Source organism: Gossypium raimondii, chromosome 8, assembly GCF_025698545.1.
Source record: "Gossypium raimondii isolate GPD5lz chromosome 8, ASM2569854v1, whole genome shotgun sequence".
NCBI classification, from domain to species: Eukaryota; Viridiplantae; Streptophyta; class Magnoliopsida; order Malvales; family Malvaceae; genus Gossypium; species Gossypium raimondii.
Window position 1 is genome coordinate 61,488,361 of NC_068572.1, and position 27,952 is coordinate 61,516,312.

General features: G+C 33.8%; 5 protein-coding genes and 1 long non-coding RNA gene across 9 annotated transcripts; 3 read left to right on the forward strand and 3 right to left on the reverse strand.

Moving 5' to 3' along the window:
• The first annotated feature begins 1,751 nt into the window (after positions 1–1,751).
• LOC105792867 (probable ethanolamine kinase) lies at positions 1,752–6,212 on the forward strand. The gene is made up of 11 exons (XM_012621694.2): positions 1,752–1,966; positions 2,688–2,779; positions 2,955–3,061; positions 3,648–3,753; positions 4,025–4,147; positions 4,429–4,520; positions 4,706–4,790; positions 4,877–4,982; positions 5,073–5,139; positions 5,537–5,629; positions 5,727–6,212. The coding sequence occupies exons 1-11, from the start codon at positions 1,809–1,811 to the stop codon at positions 5,853–5,855; spliced, it is 1,158 nt and encodes a 385-aa protein (XP_012477148.1). The 5' UTR covers positions 1,752–1,808; the 3' UTR covers positions 5,856–6,212.
• Positions 6,213–8,135: 1,923 nt separating this feature from the next.
• LOC105792872 (uncharacterized) lies at positions 8,136–11,406 on the reverse strand. The gene is made up of 4 exons (XM_012621702.2): positions 10,695–11,406; positions 8,941–9,105; positions 8,789–8,840; positions 8,136–8,714 (listed from the first exon to the last, which is right to left on the reverse strand). Exons 1-4 carry the CDS (start codon positions 10,949–10,951, stop codon positions 8,625–8,627), a joined length of 564 nt encoding a protein of 187 aa, XP_012477156.1. The 5' UTR covers positions 10,952–11,406; the 3' UTR covers positions 8,136–8,624.
• Positions 11,407–13,177: 1,771 nt separating this feature from the next.
• Positions 13,178–19,622, reverse strand: LOC105792871 (NADH-cytochrome b5 reductase-like protein). Its single transcript, XM_052634911.1, has 14 exons — positions 19,456–19,622; positions 19,067–19,127; positions 18,974–19,016; positions 15,987–16,056; positions 15,733–15,792; positions 15,529–15,591; positions 14,730–14,776; positions 14,516–14,588; positions 14,384–14,435; positions 14,034–14,127; positions 13,864–13,952; positions 13,651–13,764; positions 13,327–13,395; positions 13,178–13,234 (listed from the first exon to the last, which is right to left on the reverse strand). Exons 1-14 carry the CDS (start codon positions 19,620–19,622, stop codon positions 13,178–13,180), a joined length of 1,059 nt encoding a protein of 352 aa, XP_052490871.1.
• Positions 16,844–18,031, forward strand: LOC128032069 (uncharacterized). The gene is made up of 2 exons (XR_008188197.1): positions 16,844–17,064; positions 17,806–18,031. It is a non-coding gene; the product is annotated as an uncharacterized LOC128032069 (long non-coding RNA).
• A 1,005-nt stretch (positions 19,623–20,627) lies between the features above and the next one.
• LOC105792869 (nudix hydrolase 19, chloroplastic) lies at positions 20,628–23,519 on the reverse strand. Of its 4 annotated transcripts, none has more exons than XM_052635228.1 (6): positions 22,932–23,517; positions 22,687–22,827; positions 21,864–21,981; positions 21,691–21,786; positions 21,333–21,425; positions 20,628–21,242 (listed from the first exon to the last, which is right to left on the reverse strand). In XM_052635228.1, the coding sequence occupies exons 1-6, from the start codon at positions 23,430–23,432 to the stop codon at positions 20,950–20,952; spliced, it is 1,242 nt and encodes a 413-aa protein (XP_052491188.1). In that variant the 5' UTR covers positions 23,433–23,517; the 3' UTR covers positions 20,628–20,949. The 4 variants fall into 4 exon arrangements, with proteins under 4 accessions (XP_052491188.1, XP_012477153.1, XP_052491189.1 ...); XM_012621699.2 differs by having other exon boundaries at positions 21,691–21,790; positions 21,877–21,981; positions 22,932–23,516; XM_052635229.1 differs by lacking the exon at positions 22,687–22,827 and having other exon boundaries at positions 22,932–23,519.
• A 750-nt stretch (positions 23,520–24,269) lies between these two features.
• Positions 24,270–27,714, forward strand: LOC105792870 (uncharacterized). Its single transcript, XM_012621700.2, has 2 exons — positions 24,270–24,471; positions 26,393–27,714. The coding sequence occupies exon 2, from the start codon at positions 26,403–26,405 to the stop codon at positions 27,423–27,425; it is 1,023 nt and encodes a 340-aa protein (XP_012477154.1). The 5' UTR covers positions 24,270–24,471; positions 26,393–26,402; the 3' UTR covers positions 27,426–27,714.
• Positions 27,715–27,952: the final 238 nt, after the last annotated feature.

The window sequence follows — 27,952 nt, forward strand, 5'->3', positions numbered from 1 at the left end:
ATTGATAAGTAGAATAACATACCCTAGATCTAAGTCGATGTGACGATCAGTGTCCCAGATTAGAGAAAAAATTGTTTGAATTTTGATTCGTAGATTCATAACGTTTAAAGCTATTTTATGAAGAAAAAAAAAACCTAAACTCAGAAGAGAATAGGGAAAAGAACTTTCATTGATGCAAACAGTGTGGACGAAGAAGACCATATAACAACGAGCGTAATGGTCCAATAACTTAAATGAAAATATTTGAATAGTTCAATGTTGAGTGACCAAAACATAAACTCACTAATAATTTAGTGACCTTCTATACAATTTACCCTTGTTTAATTTAGAAACTTAAAAAAATCTATCCATATCGTAATTACGTAATTTTCTACCTCGTAAATATGTTAAAAGTATTTTATATTTATATAAATTTTAACATGTTAATAATTTCTATTATTAAATTTAATACTTGATATATATACATTTGTATCATATTTATATTATGGAATAATAACTCCTTGTTAAACATATATGATATATATGCTACGCTACCAGGACACCCTTGGCAAAGCACTGCAACAATCTAACTCCATCCAGCTAGCATGTCTCTTCCGTCACGAGTGTTATTCCACCAAATCATATGGAACATGAAAACTAACCACTCTTACTAAATAGGTTACTCCGATAATACATCTATCATTTATCATCTATACACTGCAATTTATTCAATTTAAATCACGTTGTCAATCTAATAAAAATTAACGAGTGACAAATTAATCTATCATGAGACGGCATGTGACAAGAGATGTCAACACATATTTATATCCTCGTGCCTTGAGCAAGTGACTATCGATCCCACTAACGCATACTTCCTTCAAGCCCCAAACTTATTTTTATCAGGTTCATTGTTTCTCTCTCCTTCTAGCTTAATCCCTACATATTTATTTTACAACTCTATGCCCAAACAAATTAAAATTAACTTTGATTTTCCTGTCACTTTTTAATATCAACAATTGGTATGATGAACGAGACAAATATGACTTTGACTTAGAATGGAATCGAAAGTTCTTATAATTGAGCAACTAATAAAAGACATATTTATAATTACATCAGTAGCGAAATAGAGTATCCAACCATAAATATAACGAAATATATATGATAAAAATTATTGCCATCTTTAAAAAGTACAAAATGCAGTAAATATTAATCATTACTTTAAGACTTAAATGCTAAAAAATTATCACAAAACAATTAAAAATCAATTTTAATCATTATTTTTCATTACGCTTTTAAAATTTTAAAAATTTTAAATTAATAAAATAACATTGTACTTTAATTAACTTAAAAATAATAAAATTGATTTAATTTCTTAAAAATATAAAGATATAGACCATTCAAATGGTGAAATTATATTTTATTATTATAAAAATAAAATTTAATTCTAGCCCTCCTAAAAGTTTTCTACATTCTGATGATTTCGTGACCATTGATACGATATTAAGGTGAAAAAGAATATGATGTGATCACTTAATTAATTTTAATATTATTTTATGAAGATTTAATTAGTTTTAATTATTTTTACAAATTTCAGCATTTAAACGTAAAAAAATAATAAAAAATATAAATTTTTTACGAGGACATTTTATTAATTAAGCCTAAAAATATTCCACAAAAGTGGTAGATTGGATTAGGAATTAATTAGCACCCTCACGAAAAAAAAAGAAAGTGGCTTCTTTCGAATATTGCCCAAAAGCTTAGCTTTTCAATATATAAATCTTTTAAGAAACACACGCCAATGGCAGCAACGGAAAAACATCTGGGCCACCATGGATGTGGAAGCAAACCAAGCTAAGCAAATTACCAACGACAACAGCAACGACTGCGCCAAAGTAAACAGTAATTCGACCATCGATGATTCAATCCCTCACTCTTCTCTCTCTGTTGATACAGCACTTCCTTTCCCCCTTATGTCCCCTCGCATCATGTTCGTCTTCTCTTCTCTTTTCTCCTCTGTTTTTTTTTTTTAATTTTCATTTCGAGATCTTAGTTAGGCTTATCGTAGGATTTGATTTTCATTTCTTTATAGGCCGGATCTTCAATTATTTATTTATTTTTGAAATTTTCACTTAGTTAAGCTTATCGTAGCATTTGACTTTCATTTCCTTACATGGCGGATCTTCAAATTTTTTTATTTCTTTGCTTTTTTTTTAATTTTCATTTCGAACTCTTAGTTAAGCTTATCGTAGCATTTTATTTTCATTTATATGGCGGATCATCAATTTTTTATTTCTAATTTTCATTTCGAACTCTTAGTTAAGCTTATCGTAGCATTTGATTTTCATTTCTTAATATGTCGGATCTTCAATTTTTTTATTTCTCTCTCTCTCTCTCTTTTTTTTTTTTTAAATTTTCATTTTGAACATTTACTTAAGCTTATCGAAGCATTTAATTTTCATTTCTTACTTAAGCTTATGGCGGATCTTCTAATTTTTATTTCTCTGTTATTTTTTTTCCATTTCGAAGTTCGAACTTTCTGTTAAGCTTATCGTAGCATTTGATTTTCATTTCCTCGTATGCCGGCTCTTCAAATTTTCATTTCTTTGTTTTTTTAAAGCTAAAGAATGACGTCATAAGTTTCGCATTCATCATCATGATTGTTATTGTTATTATTTGAGTCTTATTTGCTGGTTAATGCATTCTTGCAGCGAGCTGTGTAAGGATCTGTTTAGGAAATGGGCGAAGTTGGATGATTCTTGCTTCTCTGTCGAGACTGTATCCGGTGGCATCACAAATCTCCGTGCGCACTTTCACTTTTTTTGGTGTTTCTTAGATATATGTAGATAAGTTTGTTAGATAGTTAATTTATTAGCAGAGATCTGTGTTTCTCAACTCAATTTCCTGCTTTATGTGTTTGATTGACTTTGTGGTAATTTATAGCCTAAGAGTGAATAGTTTAATTTAATTTAATGCAGTGCTAAAGGTGTCTGTGAAGGAAGAAAGTGGAGATAATGTGGCTGTAACAGTTAGATTATATGGACCTAACACAGAATATGTCATTGACCGTGAACGTGAGTTGCAGGTATTTCCCTTTGCTTTTGGCTACTAATTGCCTTTGGTAAAAATTGCACATTTCAGCTTAAGGATATTGTGTGTATAATACTATGTTATTTTGACTCGAGTGTGAGTATACAGTATGGATATGTATCTGACATGAGTGTTCTTTTTCTCATGTATTTATAATAACATTAGAGGGCATATCCTTGTACTTAAAGAAAAAGGAAAAGGTGAGGCAAAGCAACAGTATAACCTTCAAATTGCTAAAATCTTGCTTTAAGTGTTATGTTTCCGGGGGCTGAATCTTTTTCAAGAATGTTTTGGTCACCTTAGAAATCAATGACCTAATGGAGAAATATCTACTTTAGCCAAAGGAATTGTTGGCTTATGATTTTGTTAGAAATAACTTGCTTACATGCGCATGATTAAGGCGGGTCAATGATATATTATATAATTTTCAAGTACAACAGAAATTCAAAATGATACTATTGTATGTCTTCTCGATGTACTTACTAACTAAATTCTTTTTGGTTTCATTATGGCCACCTTTCTAGTCAAGCTTTTTCGCGCCATTCTTTACTTCATAATTCACTGATTTTAATCATGTGTAGGCGATCAAATACCTTTCAGCTGCAGGATTTGGTGCCAAGTTGCTTGGAGTTTTTGGAAATGGCATGGTTCAATCATTTATAAATGCGCGCACATTAACTCCTTTGGGTAAGAAGTAGAGAGTTCACCTGTGGGAGTAGCACTTGCATATGAAGTTTTCTTCTTTGGACATTAGCAATTAGAGAGGGTTTATGCCTTCAAGCATATTAATCTCATGTTCCATGCTGCCAGCATCTTTATGAAAGTTCACTGCCTCCTTTGAAGCTTTTTATTGTTTTCTTTATTTCAACATTATTGATACCTGACCTATTCTCATATTGCAGTTATTGTTTGGTCTGCAAGCTCTGTTCTGATACAATTTTAACATATTGCTTGGCAGACATGAGAAAGCCAAAGCTGGCTGCTGAAATCGCTAATCAGCTTCGTCGATTCCATCAAGTGGAAATTCCAGGTCCTAAAGAACCTCAGCTATGGGTTGACATGTTCAAGTTCTTTGAGAAAGGTTCGAGAACCAACTTCTTCTACATGGTATTGTTTAACAGCTTTTGCCGCTAAAAGAAATTTGATATGGACTGTCTTCCAGTTGCAGCGGCTTCAATATGTGTCTTCTTTGTTTTGTTTATTTCCAAGTTTTGGCTTTTAAGAGATCACTGTTTGTCTTGACTGATTAGAGTCTGCTATTGCCAATGGTCTTCAGTAACGTGAGGCTCATTTAGTTTCTTCTCAAGATTATTACCTAGCAGGAAATGGTGCGTCTCTAATGCTTGGTGCCTTCTATTGCAGCATGTGCGCTCCGGTTTGAAGATCCTGATAAACAGAGGATATATGAGACAATTTCGTTTAAGGAAGTGCATGAGGAAGCTACACAGCTGAAGGTAAGATTTCCATTTTACATGTAGTCGATTCTTCTGGTGCCGATAAAGGGAAGGTATTACATGTTTATTGTCTCCGAGAACTTTTGCTCACATGCTGTTCGGTTTGATTTCCGATTATATGTTAATTCTTGTAAGATCAAGCACTTTATCCCTGTTTATGAGAGTGTCTCCTGATGATGGACCAGGAATTGACAGAGCTTTTCAGCGCTTCAGTGGTGTTTGCTCACAATGATTTACTTTCTGGAAATTTGATGCTTAATGACGAACAAGGTATGCAATGATAGTTCTGCATACCTATAAGTTGTCCCGATATCTTGTTGAATGTTTAATTTTCCGTTTATCTCATCAATGTGCAGATAAGCTCTACATAATAGACTTTGAGTACGGGTCATACAATTACAGAGGCTATGACATTGGAAATCACTTCAACGAATATGCAGGCTATGAGTGTGACTATAGCTTGTAAGCTACAATTCTTTGTGTTTTATTTTGCAACAATGATGAGTTGTGTGGATTGGCACCTACTAATTGTTGAAAATGGTTTGACCATAGGTATCCTAGTAAAGAAGAACAATATCATTTTCTCAGGCATTATTTGCAACCCGAAAAACCATACGAGGTAAATAGGATATTGACTGTGTGCATTTATTGTTTGTACAATAAGTTTCAAGTTTCACAAGAGTGCCTCTGAAATAGAATATATTGTCATGACCATAGTAGGAGTGAGGATGAAATATTTGTTAATCTAATGGTTAAGCTATGAAGTATGTAAATGGTTACCAACCAAAACCATTTGATAAATAAATTTTCCATCTGCACTCTTTACCATCTATTGTACCAAGCAAAGCCTAAACGCACCGTTACTTGCCAGAGGACTCTTTGAGTTTATAATAGATGACACATCTTGTAGCCTGATAATAGTAGATATCTAATTTGGTGTGTATATATATATATATATATGCTGCATTTCTGGTTTGAAAAAATCTCTACATTTAAAGCTCCATTGTTAATCACAGGTATCAGAAAAAGATCTTGAGGATCTTTACGTTGAGGCAAATACATTCAGGTTAGCTTCACACTTAATTTGGGCTTTATGGGGGCTAATCCAGGTAATCTTTATTCCCACAGTTATCCTTAAGCCAGAGAAACCGTGCTATATATCTCAGTCTCATCTTCCTTCTTTATATTTTTTCCTGTTAACCATAGGCAAGGATGTCCCCGATTGATTTTGATTATCTTGGTTATTTCTTCTGGCGGTACAACGAATACAAGAAGCAGAAGGAGAAGTGCTTCTTCCTTGCACAGTCTCACTTATCGGGATCTCGAACAGTATAAGATTGTAAGTTTACACGCTAATAACAAAAATTCTGTATGTCTTGGATTTGTAAAGTGTCTCGATTCCATTTGTTTGTATTATTGCAGAATTCTTTTATATCCATTTATAAGAAACAAAATCAAGAAAACAAGATTGAAAGAACTAAAACAATAGGTTATCCTAGTTTAGTTGAGCATTTGTCTCAAACCATGTTACCAGGATACGAGTTTGAGTCCAATACTGTTATATCTTTCAGAAGTTTATTCATGTATTTAGATTTCAGAGGGTCATATCTCTGTACCTATGTCGTGAAATATGTTAAGACACAAGTGTAAGATACAGATACTTCAAGGATATGAAGAGTCGGAGCATTATAACTCTTAGTGTCAAGTTGGTACAAATTGTTGGCAATTCCGTTTGATCATCTCCGCGTAACGGGATTGAAGCTTGGTGTGTTCATTTGTTTATTGTCAGCTTTGTGTTAATTCGATTTCAATCCGACTGATCTTGTGGATTACATTAGCAGTAGTTTAGCCTCACTGAAGAACCAACCCTAATTCATGCTTTTGGTAGACTTGGTATTGACAATTTGAGTCAATGATGTTCGAAATTGTTGTGTTTATTTGTCATCTTACATCTATGTTGTGTTTTTCCGTATCATGTCTGGAATTGTCACGTCTAACTAATGAGTTTACCACGGAAAACTTGTGCTTGGGTTCATTGTTTGAGCTCAATGGCCTGAATATGACATTTTGGAGTACAGATTGCTTTAACATTCGACTGCTAATTCGAGCATTCATTACATTAGAATGCAAACAGGAAGGCTCATTAGAAAGAGTCATTGGCTCAAATAATTGACGACAGTTCATTTCGAGCTCTGACCGAGTTCAAGCTTGAGTACAAATACAAGAATCTAGCTTAAGCCCTAACAAGGCAAAATCATACTCAAATGATTGTATTTCCTTTCACTTTTAAAGAGGCAAAGAACAAGTGAATAAGCTGCCTCTAATGGCTCCGTATCGTGTAAATGAGATATCTGTGCTTCTAAGTTATATAATTTTGGTTTAAAAAATCATTATTGTGTCGAATTTGAACTATAGGACGAGTTAAAATTCAAGTAGATTTGATCAACGGTAGCAGTAGTGCAGCACCTCCCCATAAACATTGTTTGTCCTAGGTAGAGCAATTTTCAGTTTTAATAAACAAAAAACTGATCCATTCGGATCATTAGCAGTAGTTTAGCCTCACTGAAGAACCAACCCTAATTCATGCTTTTGGTAGACTTGGTATTGACAATTTGAGTCAATGATGTTCGAAATTGTTGTGTTTATTTGTCATCTTACATCTATGTTGTGTTTTTCCGTATCATGTCTGGAATTGTCACGTCTAACTAATGAGTTTACCACGGAAAACTTGTGCTTGGGTTCATTGTTTGAGCTCAATGGCCTGAATATGACATTTTGGAGTACAGATTGCTTTAACATTCGACTGCTAATTCGAGCATTCATTACATTAGAATGCAAACAGGAAGGCTCATTAGAAAGAGTCATTGGCTCAAATAATTGACGACAGTTCATTTCGAGCTCTGACCCGAGTTCAAGCTTGAGTACAAATACAAGAATCTAGCTTAAGCCCTAACAAGGCAAAATCATACTCAAATGATTGTATTTCCTTTCACTTTTAAAGAGGCAAAGAACAAGTGAATAAGCTGCCTCTAATGGCTCCGTATCGTGTAAATGAGATATCTGTGCTTCTAAGTTATATAATTTTGGTTTAAAAAATCATTATTGTGTCGAATTTGAACTATAGGACGAGTTAAAATTCAAGTAGATTTGATCAACGGTAGCAGTAGTGCAGCACCTCCCCATAAACATTGTTTGTCCTAGGTAGAGCAATTTTCAGTTTTAATAAACAAAAAACTGATCCATTCGGTTTTGAAATAGTCAAATGAGGTAGGTTTATCGATTTTTATCTCAATTTAATTGGTTATTAGTTTTTGAATCTTCAAATCAAACTAATCCAAAGGGTAGACTTATTTTATATTATTTTAAAATCATTTAAAATATATTTATATTTTATATTATATAATACATATATAACCATGTAAAATTAACCCAATAATCCTAAATCCAACTCAACAGCTCAAAGTTGATTAATCGAAAAAACCGACCAAAACAAAATTGATTTGGTTTGGACAATTTTTTCGACTGAAGTTATTGGATTGATTTTGCTCTCCCCTAATTAGCAATATATACATATATACATACATGTATCATTGGATGCGAGATGAACACCATTACTTAATCATTTTCAATCTGTTTGATAATTTATGTTACCCGAACTCGGGGCAAGTGTTAGATACAGATATGTCGGTATTTCCGGGGTGTCAGATATGTATGGATACATAACGAAAAATCTGAATAATATAGCATGTTGCAACTAAACAACAAAGGGAAAATGAATGATAAATTCACACTGTAATATGAAAACCAAACTCTTCATTGTAAAGGACAATGCTATCCTATCACTCAATGATGTCTCAATATCACCAGATGAACACGACAGCTTCAAAAGTAAACGATACCCGGAGCCTCTGTATTTGATCATAGTGTTTTGAAAATCCTAAGATTCAATAACAAATTGCATCAAAGCATCATCGAGGAGGCAATTTCAACGTAAAATTGGACTGATCAAAGTTGACTCATCATCGGCACCAACTGAGGAGCTAGCATCCATTTTTTACATTGCATCTTCGTGTAAATGAGTACTATGTCTTTAAACCGGATCACTTAATCTATACGGAAAGAATCATTTTGCTGCTTTAGGGTCTCGATCATTATATGAGGGTATACAACTAAACCGGCCATAAACAACGTGAACTGCAGAAATACAAAAATCATAATTATGCCGTTTCAGCAAGTGAAAATAACAAAATAAATGATGCAAAACGTACCAGAAGCGGAAGGGTCAAGAAACCCCAAATAGGCCATAAAGCAAAGCAGAGCCTGTACGGAACAAAAAAATGTTAGCATAAACGTGAGAAAAAAGACGTATTTATGCCACCTAACAAGTCTTATCAAGAAATAATACAATTGTTTCCCTTACAAGCAAAACGAGATAAGTCCGAGCAAGGTAAGAAATGGCAAAGCATTTATGCTTAACAACTCCCACTTCTCATCGAATCTCCTTACACTCCATGTTAACATGCTCATGTAAAAGAAAATGGCAACGTTCAATACGGTGCTAACCAAGCCAAGGTACAACGGCATTCTGCAGAGGAATTAAAGACTATTAAGTTGAATCACACCCGTGAATACATATATACATGCAGTACTGTTTAGTAACCCTAAACCGAATATGAGAAAAAATAAAGTCATTTGGGGCAAGCTACAAACGGAGCCGTCGTTGCAGCTTGTAACAACAGCATTATCGGGAAAAGTTAAGCCATCTTGGTAATGAACGCATGCATATAAAAAATAATCATGCTATCACAAAATTTACAGAAACCATAATAAATCAGAAAGACACAAAAAACAGTCATGTTTGATTCAAAACATCGGAGATAGCAGGATAAATGTTAAGAACCGTATTTGCTGCACAGGCTTACACGGTGATGGCATGATGCTAGTAAAATTAAACTAAGCAGAATATTAACAAACTAGATAAAAATCTATTTCCCTTTAATTTGTCTAGAGTTACATCCATCATGGAGCCCCAGGTATCATCACACGCAAGGAAAGCACATGGATTATTATAAACAAATAAAAACAGAACAAGTGATTTCTATATATCATCAATCCATCATGCAATTATCAACTGAAAGCTTTCATCTCAAAGAAATCATATAGATAAGAGTGTTAACATATACAATAAGACTTTATTCAATGACATATACGATAAAGCGAAGCAAACACCATTCATGCACAGTGAAAATACTAAACAAAGCATACATTCAACAAAGTACAAAGCACTTCAAATGGATACTTGGAGCGTAATTCAACTTGTATTTCAACCATTTTAGAGGTTCAAGCACTTAAGTCAAGTGAACCACCATTTCCAACAATCTAAATAGCCCTTTGAGACATTGAAATTATTGGTTTTATTTTCAAATAGTTTCTCCCATTGTGGTTTACAATTATAATCAGATCAATAAACTCCAAACTAAGTTGCTCGGACTCTTCATTCTACTTGTGTCTGACACATGGATATAGAGATATGATACCGAATCCGACACTCACACCCAAGTGAGTCCAAGTAACTTATCTTCCAAGCATTTTGAGGTAAAAGTACCATGGAGGCCCAGTCAGATTGCATTTTGCCCATTCTATTCAAAAAATGAGCAAATTAGTCTTAGGTTAGATTAAAGAGCAAAATGGTCCTTTCTATTAAAATTTTTATCCATTTTTACGGTTAAAAACTGCGTGATTGACAGAATAATCAAAAAGCAACACGCGACGATCCATGTATACATAATTCTAATGTACATGGACCAATTTTTAACAATAGAAATCGATGGAATTTTTAACAAAATGACCGGTTTGCTCTTTGATCTAACGTATTTTTGCGTAAAATGTGCAAAATGCAATCTGACTCTTAGTACAAGGGACTCTTCGGTACTTTTACCAGCACTTTGACATTGAAGCAACCAAATCAAACATAATAAAGGACCTTGTAAAGTGCCATAAATCATATTTAAAAACATGATATTAACAATTATTCAACATACAGAACAAAGATTCAACCTTCATAAACACACATAACCAACAACAAAATCTCATAAACCATACATTAAAAAAAAACAATAAGACTAATTTAAACCACAAAAAAAAGGTAAATTCAATTCAATCCAATCAATTTACCTTCTAATTCTTTCATCATGCAACAATAGATATATCAAATTGGAGTGCCTATCACCAAAGTAGATAATGAACAATGCTGAAGCAACCCAAAGCACATTTTCCAATACCTCAGTCCAAGTCTTAGCTCTTGGAATTGAAGGTGAAAATGGTTGTAACCTTGAACAAGCATCATCTTCAAGGTCTTCATTGCTTGATGCATATCCTTGACTATGCCTTTGCCTCATGTATCCACCACCAACTGGTGTCCCACCAGACATTTTTATTTAATCACAGTCTAAAACAAGATTAATCCCTCTTTTTTCAAGAATTAAAAGAACCCCACTTTATGGAATTTGGATTTTTTTTCCATAAAGAATCTTACTGTTAAACCCTACTCTAAATGTCAAAATCACAATCTTTTTTTGAATTGAATTGGAATTTGTATAAAAAAAGAAACCCAGAAGGGAAATGAAATTATTCAAGAAACCCAGAGAGAAAATCAGAAAATTTAAGGCTTTTTTAAATCATATAATAAAATTCAATAAAAATCTTCAAAAATAATGAAAAAAAAAAAACGAGATTTGCTGCAAGCCGATCGACAAACCCCACAAAATCTCAAAACCCCAGATACAGATTCAGCTTCTCTTCAATACCCAAGTAACAGTTTCCTCTGATTCTAGTCATCAATGCCAAAGGAAACAAAAGCGGAAACTGCCAAAACAAAAAAAAAATGGTGTACTAATAAATAATAATAATAACGATACTTTGGTTTTTTAGGTAAAATTATGGGTCGTTTTGATGACAAAAGATTTTTTTTTTTGATTTTTTAGTTGTCTAATTTAATAAAAATAACTATTTTAATCATTTATTTAACTTTTTACTTTTTTAATATCTTAATTTTAAATTTAATTAATATTAGCGTAGTTATACCACCTCAGTAAAATTAATAAAAATATTTTTCCATCTATTTTGAATGATTAGATAAAAAATATAAATTCATAAAAGAGATGAAAGTTGTTCTATTAAAAGCAAGTTTTTTAGACTAATAGATAATTTGTTATATTATTTTCTTTAATTGATAAAAATAAGGTTTATTTTTCAAGGGATAAATATAAAATATACATAAATTCAATTTAAATAGTAAAATTTTTAAAATCATTAATTATAAAAATTTAACAATATTAATATAAAATATATTTTTATTTTTTGAATAATGAAATGAGATTTTAGATAGGTGAATTTAAAATTTTTTAAAATCGAATCATGGTCTAACACATGAATAATTGTAGTGGCTATAGGGACAACGTCAAAAAGTACAAATCATGGAAGTCAGTTCTGTATTGGTACCACTTGTATTGGATGGAACATTCTGTCTCAGTAAAACAACGGAATCTTTAATCTTAAATTCTATTTTGTTGTAAATTTTGATAGGTATTAAATGTTTAGTCATATTTCGATTAATTTCGTCTCTTCCACTTGGATTTGAATTATTGAGCGGTACCAAAGCAAGAGATTCGATTAAAGCTCTTATTTTTTTTCTCTTTCGCCTTCCGTATGCTCGACATCAGTGAACCACTCTTAAGTTCTTGAACTGCTCGGAAGAAACCTCCTCACTACAAAAGAATTTGGTTTCTCACAAATTTTTTTATGACTCTTAGCATTGAAACCGCGAAAAGATAGAGATTGTGGTTAATATTTTATATTTGAAGTTTATTTAATTTTATTCGCCTAATGTTTTTAAATATATTTTATATATGTATATTAAGTTTTTTTTTAAATAGCGATAAATCTAAAATGATACATTGAAATAGATCAATACCAATATGTATCGATATAATAGAAAATAATATATCTCTCGATACGGTATTAACTACCTTGGTACTACAGATAGAGTCTTAGTCCTTACAAAATTGTAAAATTTTATTTTAATCCATTTAAAAATTCTAAAACTATAAGTTAATATGATAGTAAAATTACCTTTTAATTTCTACAGCAGATAAAATTTTAGTTTAATCTCTTTAAAATCTTGAAATAATAAGTTAATATGATGGTAAAATTGTACTTTGATCCCTTTAAAAGTTTATAAGTTAATTTTAGTTTTTAAAATAAATTTTGGGTTCTTTTGAAGAACATACCAAAATAATTTTAGAAAGTATTACAAAATTGGTGTAGTAATAATGTGGTCTTGAAACTTTATTAAAATATATCGTTTAATTATTTTAAAATAATTTTATATTAACATTAATATATTATTATAATTAAATTTAAATTTAAATAAAAATTATTATTATTATTTTTTAAACAATGAAACAGAACGATTAAATGAACTAAACCAAACCGAAATCGAGCCTAACTTTATTTTATAGGTAGGCTAGGCCATGAACACCTCTAATTCAATCTAATTTTCTTCCCATTGTACACAAATGATTTACACTACAAAATTTATGTTCAAACCACATGATAGTCTCATCTCTTTCAAATCCTTGAATGGCTCTCTGCATGTTTCAAAACTGGTACACCATTTGCTCAGTGTATCCAAGTTCTTTGAGTATGCCAGTTAACTACATGTCGAAAGAGGGTTATACGTTACGAAAAACGAATACGAAAATCGGGCTAAGAAATACGGTAAAAATACGACAGTAAATACCGGTACCTGTCCTTGTGAATGGTCTTTAGCTTTACCACCACATATGTGTTCCATCATCCCAGGGGGACCACAAACCTGAACAAACAACCGAAAGTGATTAGGCTGAAACGAACACGGACCCGGACGAGAGCTGGAATGATGGTTTATTAACAGGGTCCGAAAACCGAAGCCTCTGCTTGTTGAAAATGATATCAGTTCTTCACCGAGGCAGAGCAAGAAACGGCAAACAATGGCAGCATGTATTTACTATTACTTGGATCCGAAGTAACGTTAAAGAAATAGATTCCATGCACAAATGGTTGAGATTTCAGGATATCGAGAGCAGCTTACGAAGATGAGAGTATCATCACTAGGACCAGGTAAGCCTTTTGTGACCATGTCCTTTGAAGTGTAACGGGTACTGCCTTTCCATTTCTTCGTTGGATTGTCCACAGTGTAAAATACCTGGGAAATATAGAAAACGGAAATGGAAAGAAACAAGTTACTATTTAAACGAAATGTCTACCTCCAGAGTGACTATTTCGTCATGACAATAATCGGTACCTTGAGATTTGGGTGGCCAGCTTCGAGTATATCGAGCTTCTGCTTCAGCAGTATATCATCAGGTGAGACATTGGCATAAAGCAGTGAAACTTGTTGGATCGAAAGTCCGAACCATGCTTAAATTCGATCTACAATAAGCACCATACATACATGCATGCATACAAACATACATACATATATATATACCTGAGTGTTGTCATTAGGATTCTTCACAATTGCGTCAATAACCTGAAGCATCGGAGTTATGCCTGTCCCTCCTGCAATCTGGAAAAACAGCACCATGATTGAGTCCCAACGGAGATTGGACATATTTATTTATTGAAAGCAAGAAAAAATGCCGTTACTACATCTGGTTAAAACCGTAATAGTTGACCTCGGCGGGTTAATTGTGTTAAACGAGTAAAAATAAGTACAATTTTGTACAAAGAATCTAATGCTTTCGAGTTAAGTGTACATTTTCCATACAGGTTTTGGTTCTTCGAGGGAAAATAAACCGAAAATCTAGAAAACCAGCTCTAACCATGCCAATGTGTTTCTTCATATTGGGAGAGTATCTGAGCTTTTCAATGGGCCTGCAACAGATAAATGCAATTGGTTTAAATATGGGTGTCTTGAGAGATCTCTACGATAACTACTATATGTAAATACCTACCCTTTCACTTCAAGTACGTCGCCCGGTTTTAAGGTAGCAAAAATCTGACTCATTTTCCCTTCTGGATAGACCTGCAAAGTTTGTTGTTACAAGCAGTTTGACAAAGCAATTCACATGGCTTGGTGTCGCAAATACGAGACAAGGACATCTTTGGAAGTGTGAACTGATACGAGGACAAAGAGGTGAAGACGTAGGCATTTATTGCCCCATATCTTTATTAACAAGTCAAAGTGCCCCATAGCATCTGGATCTGATATAGGAGTTGTTAGAATTGTGTGACCCAAATTCTAAGAGATTGCTTGCAAGTCAAGTTAAACAAAAATATATTTTCTTTCTAGAAGATTTAGTATTTATTAGTATAATATATTTAGCATTTATTAGTATAGTTTATTTGACTTACTAATTTAGCCGTTAAATAGGCTCTTTTACAATCTTAGAATTAAGACACACCCATTAGATTAGAACTCATAACACATTCAGAGAATTTTGTGTCTTTGTTTTTCGGGTTTAGTTTTTATCTCTATCTTTTGTACTCTTCATTCTTTTGCCATTATAGTAAAATTATCTTTACCCGTGGTTTTTTATCCTCTTTAGAGGGGTTTTTCCACGTTAAATTTGTGTGTTCATCTTCTCAATTTCTTCTACTATTTTTACTTGTTTGTTGCTTAATCGGGACGATCCTAACAGGAGTATACCTGATAATCGATGTTAACTTGCAGAACAAGCAAGTTTAAATATGATTTTGCATGCAGAAACCTTATCTTAATCTTTCGATTTCTGCATCAAAAGCAAGTTCGACTAACGAAAACAAATGCATATAATCCTTGTATCTGGAGTATTTTCATACGAGACAAGGCTTTTAGAACTTATATTCCCTAACAAGAAGATGATATTCACCACACACACAAAAAAAAAAAAAGGAAATGGGACTTTGAACGACTAACGAATAACCGATTTAGACAATATCAGACATGAAAAGGGAAACTCTAAATCAGACCATTTACGAGTTCAATACATAGGCTAACGGTCTTATGACGTATTTTGTTTTTCCTTCAGCATTTTGTCCTAATGGCGCCCTGCAATAGCAAGAATGCATCAAAAATACTGAATGTAGCGGCAGGGTACTTCTAAGTCTCACCTAATACATCCTCTTAAATGCAAAACCGTAAGGATTCAAAATAAGAACCTTCGGTCCGGTTTGTAAGAAGAGAACATGCCTTGTAAGGATGCATGCAGCAACATCTAAACCCAATTTAGCAGCAGGATCAAACGAAAACCTGCCATTTCGAGAAGAATGTTAATAACGATGGTAGGCGGTATCTTGCACAAAATCGATGAGAGCTATCGAAAAGACCCTTAAGTGCAAAACAAGGGTATTGCATATGGCAAGTTACTACATATATATATGTATGTATATATAGATTAAGCCATTACAACATGTGAAAAAGATCGGTTCAAAAGAGAAATATACCTGAACAAGTGACTGTTGTGACTAACCCTTGCACTATCTTGCAATTCAAGCCACTTATCGGACTTCAAAGCTGTAATGGCCCAAATTTGAGGTTATCGGAACAGTGGTTTCGGGACCACAAATCTGATGAGAAAAATTTTATTTTTCTTATATTTTTATGGTCTACAATTTCACAAAATGATTTCGTGAAAATTTCGTTCGAAAATTTCGACGTTTGGGCACTCAAGTTAGTCAAAAGGACTAAATTGTAAAAAGTACAAAAGTTGAGTTCTACATGTTAGAGGTGTCCAATTGTTATGAAACTTTAAATTGGAGGTCCTTATATGGTAATTATACCATTGGTAACTTGGTAGACAAAATGGACATGAGATAAGTGAAATAGAAAATTTTTAAGTTAGGGGCAATTTGGTAATCTAGTAATTAAAATGAATTAAAAGGGAAAAGATGGCAAAATCATCATCTTCTTCATTAGGACGAAATCAGCAAGGGGAAGCCATAGTTAGGGTTTTCAAGCTTCCAAGCTCCATAGTAAGTGATCCCAAGTCCCGTTTTAATGTTTTTACGTTTCGAGTCCCTAGCTTAATTTAGCTTATTCTAGCAATAATTTAACCTAGGGTTTATATTTGGAAAAATACCCATAGGTGAAAAGTGTTTATTTTGATGTTTTATGATAGAATATGAAGCTAGAAATTATGTTAAACAACTTTTGCTAAGCGATTTTAAGTGAAAACGAGTAAAACGACATAATCGGTAAAAATACCTAATATTCATAAGTACATGTTAGAGTGGGAATTTGATGTTGCCATAGAAGGGAAAAATGTTAAGAATGTTATAAAACATAAGAATAAGAGATGAAGTTTAATTTCCGAGCCTTGGGGCAAAAATGTAATTATGTAAAAGTTTAGGGGCAAAATTGTAATTTTGAAAAAGTTAGAGTCGAGGGCTGTTTTGATGAATGTGATTATTAAATAAGTTAAATTTACTATTTTAGATCAAGAAGTACGAAACTCGAGGTTAGACAAAGGGAAGAATAAAGTTGAAGACTAAGTTGGTGAATTTGGCTATAATTGGTACCGAGGTAAGTTTACGGTAAATAAATGCAATATTTCAATATTTATTATTAATGCTGTTAATTTCCAGCAATTATGAATTTATTTTATGAATTTATTTGATGATGATCCAAGCATGAAATGATGGAGAATTAAAATTTAAAAGTCCCGTTGATACATAAGGATGGTACTGGATACAAATGTCATGACATTTGGGTAAAGAGGTCCCATGTAAGACCATGTCTGGGACATGGCATTGGCACCGAGATGAGAGGTCCCATGTAAGACCATGTCTGGGACATGGCGTTGGCACCGAGATGAGAGGTCCCAGTAAGACCATGTCCGGGACATGGCATGGGCACTGATATGAGAACATCCCATGTAAGACCATGTGCAGGACATGGCTTTGGCATGTTATTATCGAAGAGACCCGAATATCCTTATTATTCCAATGTAGCTCAACGGGCTTGTAAACGAATCATGTTCATGAAAGTTCAGTTTAAAGCATAAATGGCAAGCTCAGGTAAGTTGTAAGACTTAAGAAATTATTATACTATCAATTGATGTTCAACGATGCAGCAAGAGTTGAGTAAGTTATGCACACAAGTATTCTAAGTAAACAAGTAAGAGAACTAGTATGAGATTAACTAAAGAGTAAACTAGAGATATAGTCACTTGAGTTTAATTATTTGTGTGTAATGTTGTTATTTATTTGCTAGTAAACTTACTAAGCTTTATGCTTGCTTCTTTTATTTCTCTTTCTCTTATAGTATTGCAAAGCTACTTCAAGGATCCTAAAGAAGTCGGAGATCGTCCACACTATCAACCACAACTGCTCGGTATTTTATGTCAAAACACGTTTGAGTTATGGCATGTATAGGGATTTAGTTATTTTGTATGTTTGTAATGATGATTTTGCTAATGAGTGATGTGTAAGTATTTGATGATGTATGGTCATTAAAATGGTTAAGGATGAAGGTGTTTGTTGTTATGAAAGATTAGGTGATAAATTATGCATGGAAATCATGAAAGGATAAAATTTGGCAAAGAAACAGAATTCAGGCAGCACAGTGATGTGAATTTGAAAAATCACCTAGGATGGTATAAAATGAATTAGAGGGTGAATGATATATGGAATTAAATCTTGTTGAGTCTATTTTCATGGAAAAATAACAGTGTAGCAAAAGGAAATTTATATTTTAAGATATGTGAATTTTAGTAAGATAGGGTCAGAACTGTTTTTGGAGTCCCCTGTTCTGAGTTTAGAAAATAATTAAAAATTGTACAAAAATGGTTATGAGTTGAAATTTACATGCTTAGATTCCTTAATGAGTCTATTTTCTGTAGGAACAAGTGGGAATAGCATATGAAAATCCTATAATGAGAAAAGTTATTTTTAGTAACAAGAGGTCAGAATAGTCGAATGGTGAAACAGGGGAGACTTTAACTAATAAACTGTACTAATTGGCTGAACCAAAAATTCTAAAAATTTTATGGTAGGAAGATATATGAGTCTAGTTTCAAGGAAAATTTACGGAGTTAAATTTTGAGTTTCGTAGCTCAAGTTATAATTAATTTAGTGACCGTTGCGTAATTGGACAGCTTTGCTGTAAATAGTGAAAATAAATTGCAAAAGTAAATTTTTATGCTCCGAATTAGTAAGATAAGTTAAGTAATGCCTCGTGCTCGAATCCGGAAACTGTCTCGGGTAAGGGGTGTTACAAAAGCTGAAAATTGCATAAAAGATCTCCTAAGTCGGATCAAAAGAAACCAAAGCAAGTTTTTTGACACGAGTACTTGGATATAATTCTTTAAAGACCCTCCAAATACATGGGAAAAACTTTAAAACATCGATTTCATACACATTCCAGTATCTTCAAGTATCATAGAATTTAATGGTTCACAAATAATGAGCAAGTCTAGTAAACTTGTGCTCACCAACTTTTGGACCCGTCTCCTCATTGATTTGATCTAGATGACCCTACATATACAAAGTAACAACAAAGTTGCTCAATTAGGACACAACACAACAATTGTAAATGAGTTCATATCTGTTCGCGAATAATCGTAATAACACTCGTTATGTCCGCAACTATGATAAACTAATAGAAAAATGCATCCATGACTGTCAGGGGCGTAGATGGAGGTAGGCAATGGCCTTGACTCCAAAGATGATAAATAAGCTTTTTAATCTCTTTGAAAAGAACATTGTTCTGGCTTCGCCTCTAACGACTAGAGTCTAAATATGCATTTCGATATTCTAAGCTTCCCATAAAACAATTCAGAGTCCTACATACATTTTTATCATTTCAGATGCAAATATAAATAAATCCATTAGGTCATTACCATTAATCATCCCACACTGCAATAAAGATACAAATAAACAAAACTCAGATTATAATTTAAAAAAAAAACTCTACAAATTTGACTCTGATTCTGATATATAGTAGTAAGTGGAGAATCCACCAGCCCTATCTGTAATTGCCGAGAAGCTAAATACAGCAGAGCCAGACTTGGGTTTACCTACAAATGCAGTGTTGAAGGAAGCTGAAGTGGATTTGGCCAGTTTCTTAAAGAAAATAGCCATTTTTGTTTGTTGTTCAATGAAGCAAGCAATTTGAAAATAAAAATAAAATAAAATAAAATGAAAATGTAACGAATTTCCAGTTTCCATGGAGGAAAGATGGATGATATGGTGCTTGCTAGAGTTGGTTTCTAAGATATTCTTTTAGGTAAATTTCATTTTTATTTTTTAGTTTTATATCCATTTTACGGTGGTCCATGTTTAAAGTACGTGACTGCTCCTTCTAGCAATGTCGTCTTTAAGGTTCGAACATAGGTCTTTTTCTTGTAGTACAATATAACTTATCATTGCACCCATATCCACTTGTCGGTAAATTCCTTCATTAGTCATTTGATTATTAACTTATTTTTAATTGATACAATAGCACATTTAATCCTCAATATTTACATATTCTATCAATTTAATTCTAATTCTAAATAATTCAACAAATTTAACCTCTACATTATAAATTCAATCAATTTGATCCTCAAACACATTTTCATCATAAATTGGAATTGATAGAATTAGTAAACATGGAGGGTTAAATTTTGTTAAATTCTTTAGAACTAAAACTAATTTGATATAACGTGCAAGTGTTGAGAACTAAATATGTTATTATCTTGATTAAAAAAAACCACATTAACTGAGGGTGACCAAAACAAAACCGATTGAAAATATTAGTGACGAAATTAAAAGTTCTTGTATTTGGTGGTCAAACAAAAACACGATAATAATTAGATAATTAATGGTGTAACTTGACCCTTTTACTTTTTATGTCTTTGACTCAAATTCAAAGTCAAATCAGGTTCGAACCCTGTTACGAGAACAAGCTCTTGCACTGCTATATTTTCCGTTCATAAGATTCAAATCCAAAATTTTACTCTCAAAAGAGTATCGAGTACGTAAAATCTTATAGATATATGAAAGGGTAATATCATATGTATATCCGTATTCGACAATCCTATGTTCCTTCCGTCGTCAGCAACAGTTGGTTCGTGTCAATTACTCTTGGTGAAAGCATTTGACAAGTTTGAACTTCAAATCTCGAAATCTATAATCCATTTACTCGTTCGCAGGTGAAAACGATTATACGAACAAATTTATCGAGAAAAGACATCTTCCGAGTTGAAGATGAGGTGAACACTTACATAATCAGTTGAACTCTAATACACAAACATCGTAGAATTCCCAACTCTTTTCTAAGATCATGACATCGAAGTATTAATAATGGTGATAAACTGAGGGAACCTTGAACCCCGAATGTCGATTATATAAACTTGCCTTTTAACAGACGCACTAGAACGAGGCATACGGCGGATCTTCTGCAGCTTTCGGAAGAGAATTGGCACGGCTATAGTTTCGAAACAAAACCGCTAGGCGGTTTTTTCATTTGAGCTTTGGCGCCGGTTGGTGGATCTTGATTAGCCCAGGCCGAGATGAGATGATGGGCGATCGCGAACGGTCCCGGAACAAACATGGGAGCGAATTCCCCACTTTTCGCAAGATAACCTGCCGATGAACTCCGTCGCTTTTTAACTCCTTTGATCATCTGATCTACCTTAGCTGCAGCCAATCTTTGCGCCTTCTTGTATTCGGCAAATCTCAATGCCTTCCTCACATCTTCTCGGCTGTGCCACCGAGCATCTACGTAGACATAAAGTTTCACTGCTATTATGATTTTAAAACCTAATCAAACAACTGCAAACGACATTACATTTCAGCATGTTCAAGTACCTTCTAGTTCTTCCTTATCCACATTTATTTCGTGAGATTTCGCGTATGCAAAGAACCCGACCATCAACTGGCATGGAAGACTATTTGGACCAACTGAAAACAGATCAGATTAGTAAGTTCAAAAAGTAACAGGCATGAATGCGGATAAAAACAGGATAGAAAATACAAAAGAGAGAATTTTCGAAGACCATTTTCAGACCGGATTTAGTCCTATGGTAGCCTAATGTCCGGCTGGATAACTAAACTACCATCGGCGTATAAATGGTTTGCCATTAAGTATTACGAAATACAAACATCATATGACAACAGAAAACGGAAAACACGTTATGCATATAAACTATCTTTGCAAAAGCAATACCGGGCCATGGCTGAGAACTATGATAGACAACTTCTCCAACTTCGATACCCGTCTCTTCATACGCTTCTCGCCTCACCGCTTCTTCTAAGCTTTCCCCTGGCTAAAGACAATAGAACATATCAAGAATATAATCACGAAAAACAAGCAACTTGAAAAAGAACTCGGAGAGTTACCAGAGCAGGTTACCTCGATGAATCCGGCTAAGCAACTCCACATACGAGGTACGAATCGGGACTGTCGACCTAAAAGCACACGATTGTTTTCTCTATCGATGACCAACATAATTACAACCTATATTGGTCAAAGAAAACATTAGTTAGAAACATCAACGAAACAACACCCTGCGAATCCATTAGTTAACATTTTCAAAGTTCTTAGCAGTCAAATTCCGCTATTAGTCCTTGCACCAAGTGTAGGGACTAAAATGAACCAATTCAAATAGTATAAGAACTAAAAATGACCGAATTAGAGAATAAAAAACTAAATCCACAAGGACTAATAGCAAAATTTGACCATTTTTAGCATATAATCAGGATTTGCCTTACTGGATCAAGACGAAGGTAAACAATCCTTTTGCATGGTTCATTGAAGCTTCAAAAACTATAAGAACTAAAACTGACCAAATTTAGAGTACAAAAAACTAAATCCACAAGGATTAATAGCAGAATTTGACTATTTTTAGCATTAAATCCACAAGGATTAGTAGCAGAATTTGACCATTTTTAGCATTAAATTCACAAGGACTAATATCAGAACTTGACCATTTTAAGCATAGAAAGAGGATTTGCCTTACTGGATCAAGACAAGGGTAACAATCCTCTTGCATGGTTCATTGGAGCTTTCAAAAAGAATAAGAACTAAAACTGAGCAAATTAGAATACAGAAAACTAAATCCACAAGGATTAATAGCAGAATTTGAGCATTTTTAGCATTAAATCCACAAGGATTAATAACAGAATTTGACCATTTTTAGCAATATAAGAGGATTGGCCTTACAGGATCCAGACGAGGGTAAACACTCTTTTTGCATAATTCATTAGAACATTGTTTCATTCTCCCAGCTTCTTTGGGCACTGTTTTATCACCACAATGTCCACAAAATCTTGATTGATTATGCCATTCGAGCAATGCCCTTCCCTAATAAAAATATTTAACAAAGCTTTCAATGGCATCAATTCACTTATATGAACACTAAAAATTACCAAAAAAACATGATGCAATTAATGAATAAAATTACTTACATGACCAGCAATGGCTAAATCACCCATAACCCACGAATCAGTCCAATCAGTAGCCGTCATCAGTGTCCTAAGTTCCACAAAGCAAAGCTGTTTCCTATTACTCAATTCAGTAGCCAACTCACCATTTTCAACCACATCCATAGCCCAATAAACAACGTGTTCTTCAGCTCTTGAGCCTAAATAAACCAAAGACGACTCAGTGAGTTGAACCCCGTGTTTGCCCAAGATGGTTTTACAATCAGCTAAATCGATCCACCCAAGATGCCAACTAGGTGCAACACCATCCTCCTCTTCGATAGAAGATGAAACCAATGGCCTGCCCTTTTTGAAAAGCAAGACCTTGAAAAATGGGGAATTTGGAGGGTGGGTTTCTGGGTTTTGGTGGAGATGGGATTTGAGGGACTCAAACGATGAAGAAAGAGAGAGTGGGTCATGGAGTTTAGGGGTTTTGGATCTTAAAGGGTTGCCTGCAAATAGATGGTAATTAAGGCTAATTGCCATGGCGGGCGACCAAAGAAGAAAAGAAGATGATTACAAAGGAGCTTTGGAGCGATGAAAATTCAAAGTTCAAACTTGTCCTGTTTCCGAATTTATTAGTTAACAAAAATTAATAATAATAAACCGAACTTTCCAGGAAAAGATTGTATGAAAGTGAAGTATGTATTTTTATTTTTATTTTGAATTTCAGTATTTTTATTTTAAAAAATTAAATTTAAATGAAAATTTTGAAATTTAGAATGAAATTGTTGATGTCATATTAAATTCTAAAATTTAGAATAAAATTATAGATTTAGTCTCTATACTTCGATCGATTTTAGTCTTTGTATTTTTGAATTGATTAATTTTAATCTTTGTACTTTTCAAATTGAAAGTTTAATCTTGACCCAAAGAGTACTAGTTAAATCTATTTGGTTATATTCAATCACTAGTTTTATCTGTGCATAGAGTTAAATTTAGTCTATATTTTCTAACTAAATCATATTTAAGTCCTAATACGATTCAATTTTAAAATTTCAGTCTTGGTATAAATGATAATGTTAATCCATTAACTGGAATTTTAACGAGTAATATATAAAATTAATGATGAAATGACATTATATATACTATAATATTTTTGTTACACCATATTTTAGAAATAGCGAAGTTTACTTAACGAGGATTAAAATTTTAAAATTTTAAAATTTAAAAAATATAGAAATTAAAAATATGAAATTAATTTAGACTAAATCCGTAAGTTAATGGCAGATTATAAGGTTTATTTGTTATTATTTTTGAAATTTATTTATTTTTAATTTTTAAGAACCGACATATTTAATTTCGTATTTATCGACTTTCGAGAGCCCAAACCAATAAAAGTGAACACGAAAGGCTCTCGAAAGAGAGGTTTGCCTATATTTTCTTCCCCTTTTCAAATCCCTAATTACCCAAATTTGAAATCTTTTAGTTCTTAAATTTCGAAAAAGAAAAGAGGTTGGATTTAGTTTTAAGAATAAATATAAGCCTCCAAATCTAATCGGAAGTCACTTTGTTGAAGTAGCTGGTAATTACTTAATTCAAAAAAAAAACTCTTAATTTTTCGTTTTAATTCGCGTTTCGAATGGTCTGATTTTGCATCCTATCTTGTTATTCCTTGATCGGGTTCTCGATTAAACTGTGAAAGGCTTTTTTTGGGTGGGGAAGGTTTTGAGCTTGATATTTTTGGTTGTATTTGAAGTTAATTTTATTTGTTAATTTTGGTACTGGAAATTTAGTAGTTGAAGAGCTTATACTGTGAAATGTGAATCTAAAGTCCTTAAATCTTCAGTCCTAGGCGTCGGGTTAATCTTGCTTGGCGGGGGGGGGGGGATGCTGGAAAATATAATGGCGGATACTTTGTGGCCATTTTGGGGTTTCATGTTGGCCGTGCTTTGTTTATGGATATTTTGATCTTGTTCTAGTCTTAAAGAGAGTAGTATGACTGACCCAAATAAGCAAACATATGGAAAACAGCATTAAGGTTTTTCAAATTGCTGAATTTGGTTTAAGGACTGGTGAATGAGGAATAAGATGTTGCAAGGAATGTTGAGTTAGCTTAAGATATGATGCCATATAATGCTGTCAAAAGTGGGTTGTTAGGGAGAGTTTGCATTTGAATGGAAGTGGTTTAGGCTATTTTAGTTGTTTAAATCATGTAGGGTTTTTTTGTGAACCAGTCTAGTGTCCGGTGAGTTCAATTGAAGTTCTTATAATGTGAAATGTGAAGTTAATTCTTTCAATTTTCATTTTTATAATTGGTGGGTATTTGAGATAACATTGTTGTTGAGTTTCTGTGCGAGGATTGATAAGTTCTATATCATGTCGAGTTACTTGTTTGGCCAGAAAATAAAGATATGTTGGACTATGTAATGGCGTATGGGCATTTTGTGTTTTATGTCGGAAGTGGCTTTGTTTATGGATATTTGATCTTGTTCTAGTCTTAAGACAGTAGTATGACTGACCCAGAGAAGCAAACTTGAAAAACAGCATTATGTTTTTTTTTTTTAAAATTGATTTTGAGCTTCAATTTGCAATAGAGACCTATTTCCTGAATTTGGTTTAAGGCCTGGTAAATGTGGAATAAGATGTTGTAAAGAATCTTTAGTTAGCTGAAGATATGGTGCTATATGATGCTTTGAAGAGTGGATTGGAAGGGAGTTTGTATTTGAATCGAAGTGGCTTAGGCTATTTTTAGTTGTATAGGATTATTTCTTGAACCAACCTGGCTCTAGTTTCCAATTGGAGTTCTGAGAATTTATCCATGGGTAGGGAATTTTGCTCGAATTATGTAGGAGACTAATGTTTGACCTGATTTGTCATTGCTATATAATAATGATTTTGATGTGGGGGGAGCAAATTAGATTATGTTCAGTATAATCTTTCATCGGAATGTTATTAACTTGGCCCGGCATTAATGTCTTGGTCTTAAATCGGGTTAGCTTAATTTTGTTGCTTATGCCATTGGCAGCCAATGGTGACTTTCTTGTTAGCTGTTAGGGTCTAGTTCTTACAATGTTAGCCTTGTAAGGATGATGTCATGAGAGTGGTCACAGTTCTAAAATCTAATTGTAATGGAGTCTTGAAATAATCTCTTTTACAATTTTAACTAACAAGATCAGTCCCTTTTATAGAGCCGTTGAATGTAGGCTACTTGGCCCATAGAGTTTGTTTTGTGTGACATCTATTTGCTATTGCTAGACCTTAGACAATGTTAAGATTAATTTTAAATATATGATATCCTCCCCCCTTTTTCCCTTGATCATCTATGATATATTTGTGAGGTTTCTTTTAATCCATTCTCATACATTGTATCTTTGGGTTTCTGTTTTTTCTTTTATTCTACTCATATGCGTCTTAGCTCATTTCGTTTTCTGTTGAGTTTTATCCTTTTGTGTATAGCATGTAAAAATTAATGTTGATGTTTTTCTTTTGTGCTGGTACATTAGAGGTTTCAACATGCCAAAGAGAAGAGAGCGTTCGTTGTCTTTTGATGGGTATCAGAGATCTCCCTTTCCATATAGCTCCAGCTGTAGTCATCGATTTTCACCGAAACTCTCTTCAGAAATCAAGGAAAATCTAAAGGAATGGGAAGAAGCCAGGTGCCCTGTTTGTATGGAGCATCCACATAATGCGATTCTCCTCATATGTTCTTCCCATGAGAAGGGTTGCCGTCCATACATGTGCGATACAAGTTATCGCCACTCTAACTGTTTCGATCAGTTTCGCAAGTCATTTATGGATGCCTCAGCAACAACACCACCAGATCCTCAACTAGAAGAAGCTCAGCTTGTAACTAGAACTGTATCACCAACGGCGGCTGCAACTCTAGAATTAACTATCACTGATTTGCCGGAACAAAGAACCGAGGAAGGGCCCTCCACCCCATCTATTGTCTCACTTGAGAACCCAGTGCTGTCAAAATTAGTGTGTCCTCTATGTCGTGGTCAGATAAAAGATTGGGTCGTTGTAGAGCGAGCTCGCCAAGTCATGAATGCTAAACCTAGAAGCTGTTCTTCTGAAACATGCAATTTCGCTGGTGCTTATAAAGACCTAAGGAAGCATGCAAGACTCGAGCACCCTGCTGTGCGCCCATCAGAGGCTGACCCTGAGCGACAACGAAATTGGAGGAGGTTGGAACGCCAGAGAGACCTCGGGGACTTGCTTAGCACACTGCAATCTTCATTTGGGGAGGAAAGGGCTGATGATTACAACAGCTTGTCAATCGACGATGGAAGTTTACTTACCGTCTTTTTCCTCATTCGAGCATTTGGACCAGGGTCTAGCTGGTCCGGCACATCAAGGACGAGAGCTCAATCAAGTATTAGGAGGAGATCGACAAGACACTGGGGAGAAAGCTATGATGGGGAAACTGGATCCATTGGAGATGAGGACAATGATGAGTCTTCTTCAGATGGTGGTTCGTTTTCTTGGCGGCGGCGGCGTGTAAGGAGACGGACAACTCCTGACAATCAACAATGACTACCATTCCTTGCAGTGGCGTCATGTAAGGCGACAGTGGTTTGATTTCTTGGCAGCGCCATGTAAGGGATCCTTTTTGTCGTCCAAACATCGGAGTTTCAATCGCAAAGTGTTTTCCATGTTCATATTAATCTACATCTTGTAGTTGTTTGCTTTGTTCGTCTTCATGGCTGTAATAATTTGTTTCTCATTCAACAGCAGTTGAGGGATAATTGTTTCTAGTTCATTTGAGAACTGTTATGATATTCACGTAAAGATTTTCATTGAAATGAAGTGTTGATTGACATCAGGTCTAGATTCGATCATGAATACTCCTTTTACCGTGTTTGTGGGCTGGGTTCGGGTAAAAATATCATTGATATCGGCTGGATTTGGGTAAAAGTATCTTGAAGGTCATTGTATTAAATGTCAGATTGTATTAAATGTTAGATTTATGTATGATATTGGTATACTCTATGTTTGCCCGAGCTTGACTCAGCTCGAAATACAGTTCTAAAATTTTGCCTAAATTTATTTTAAGTTTGCTT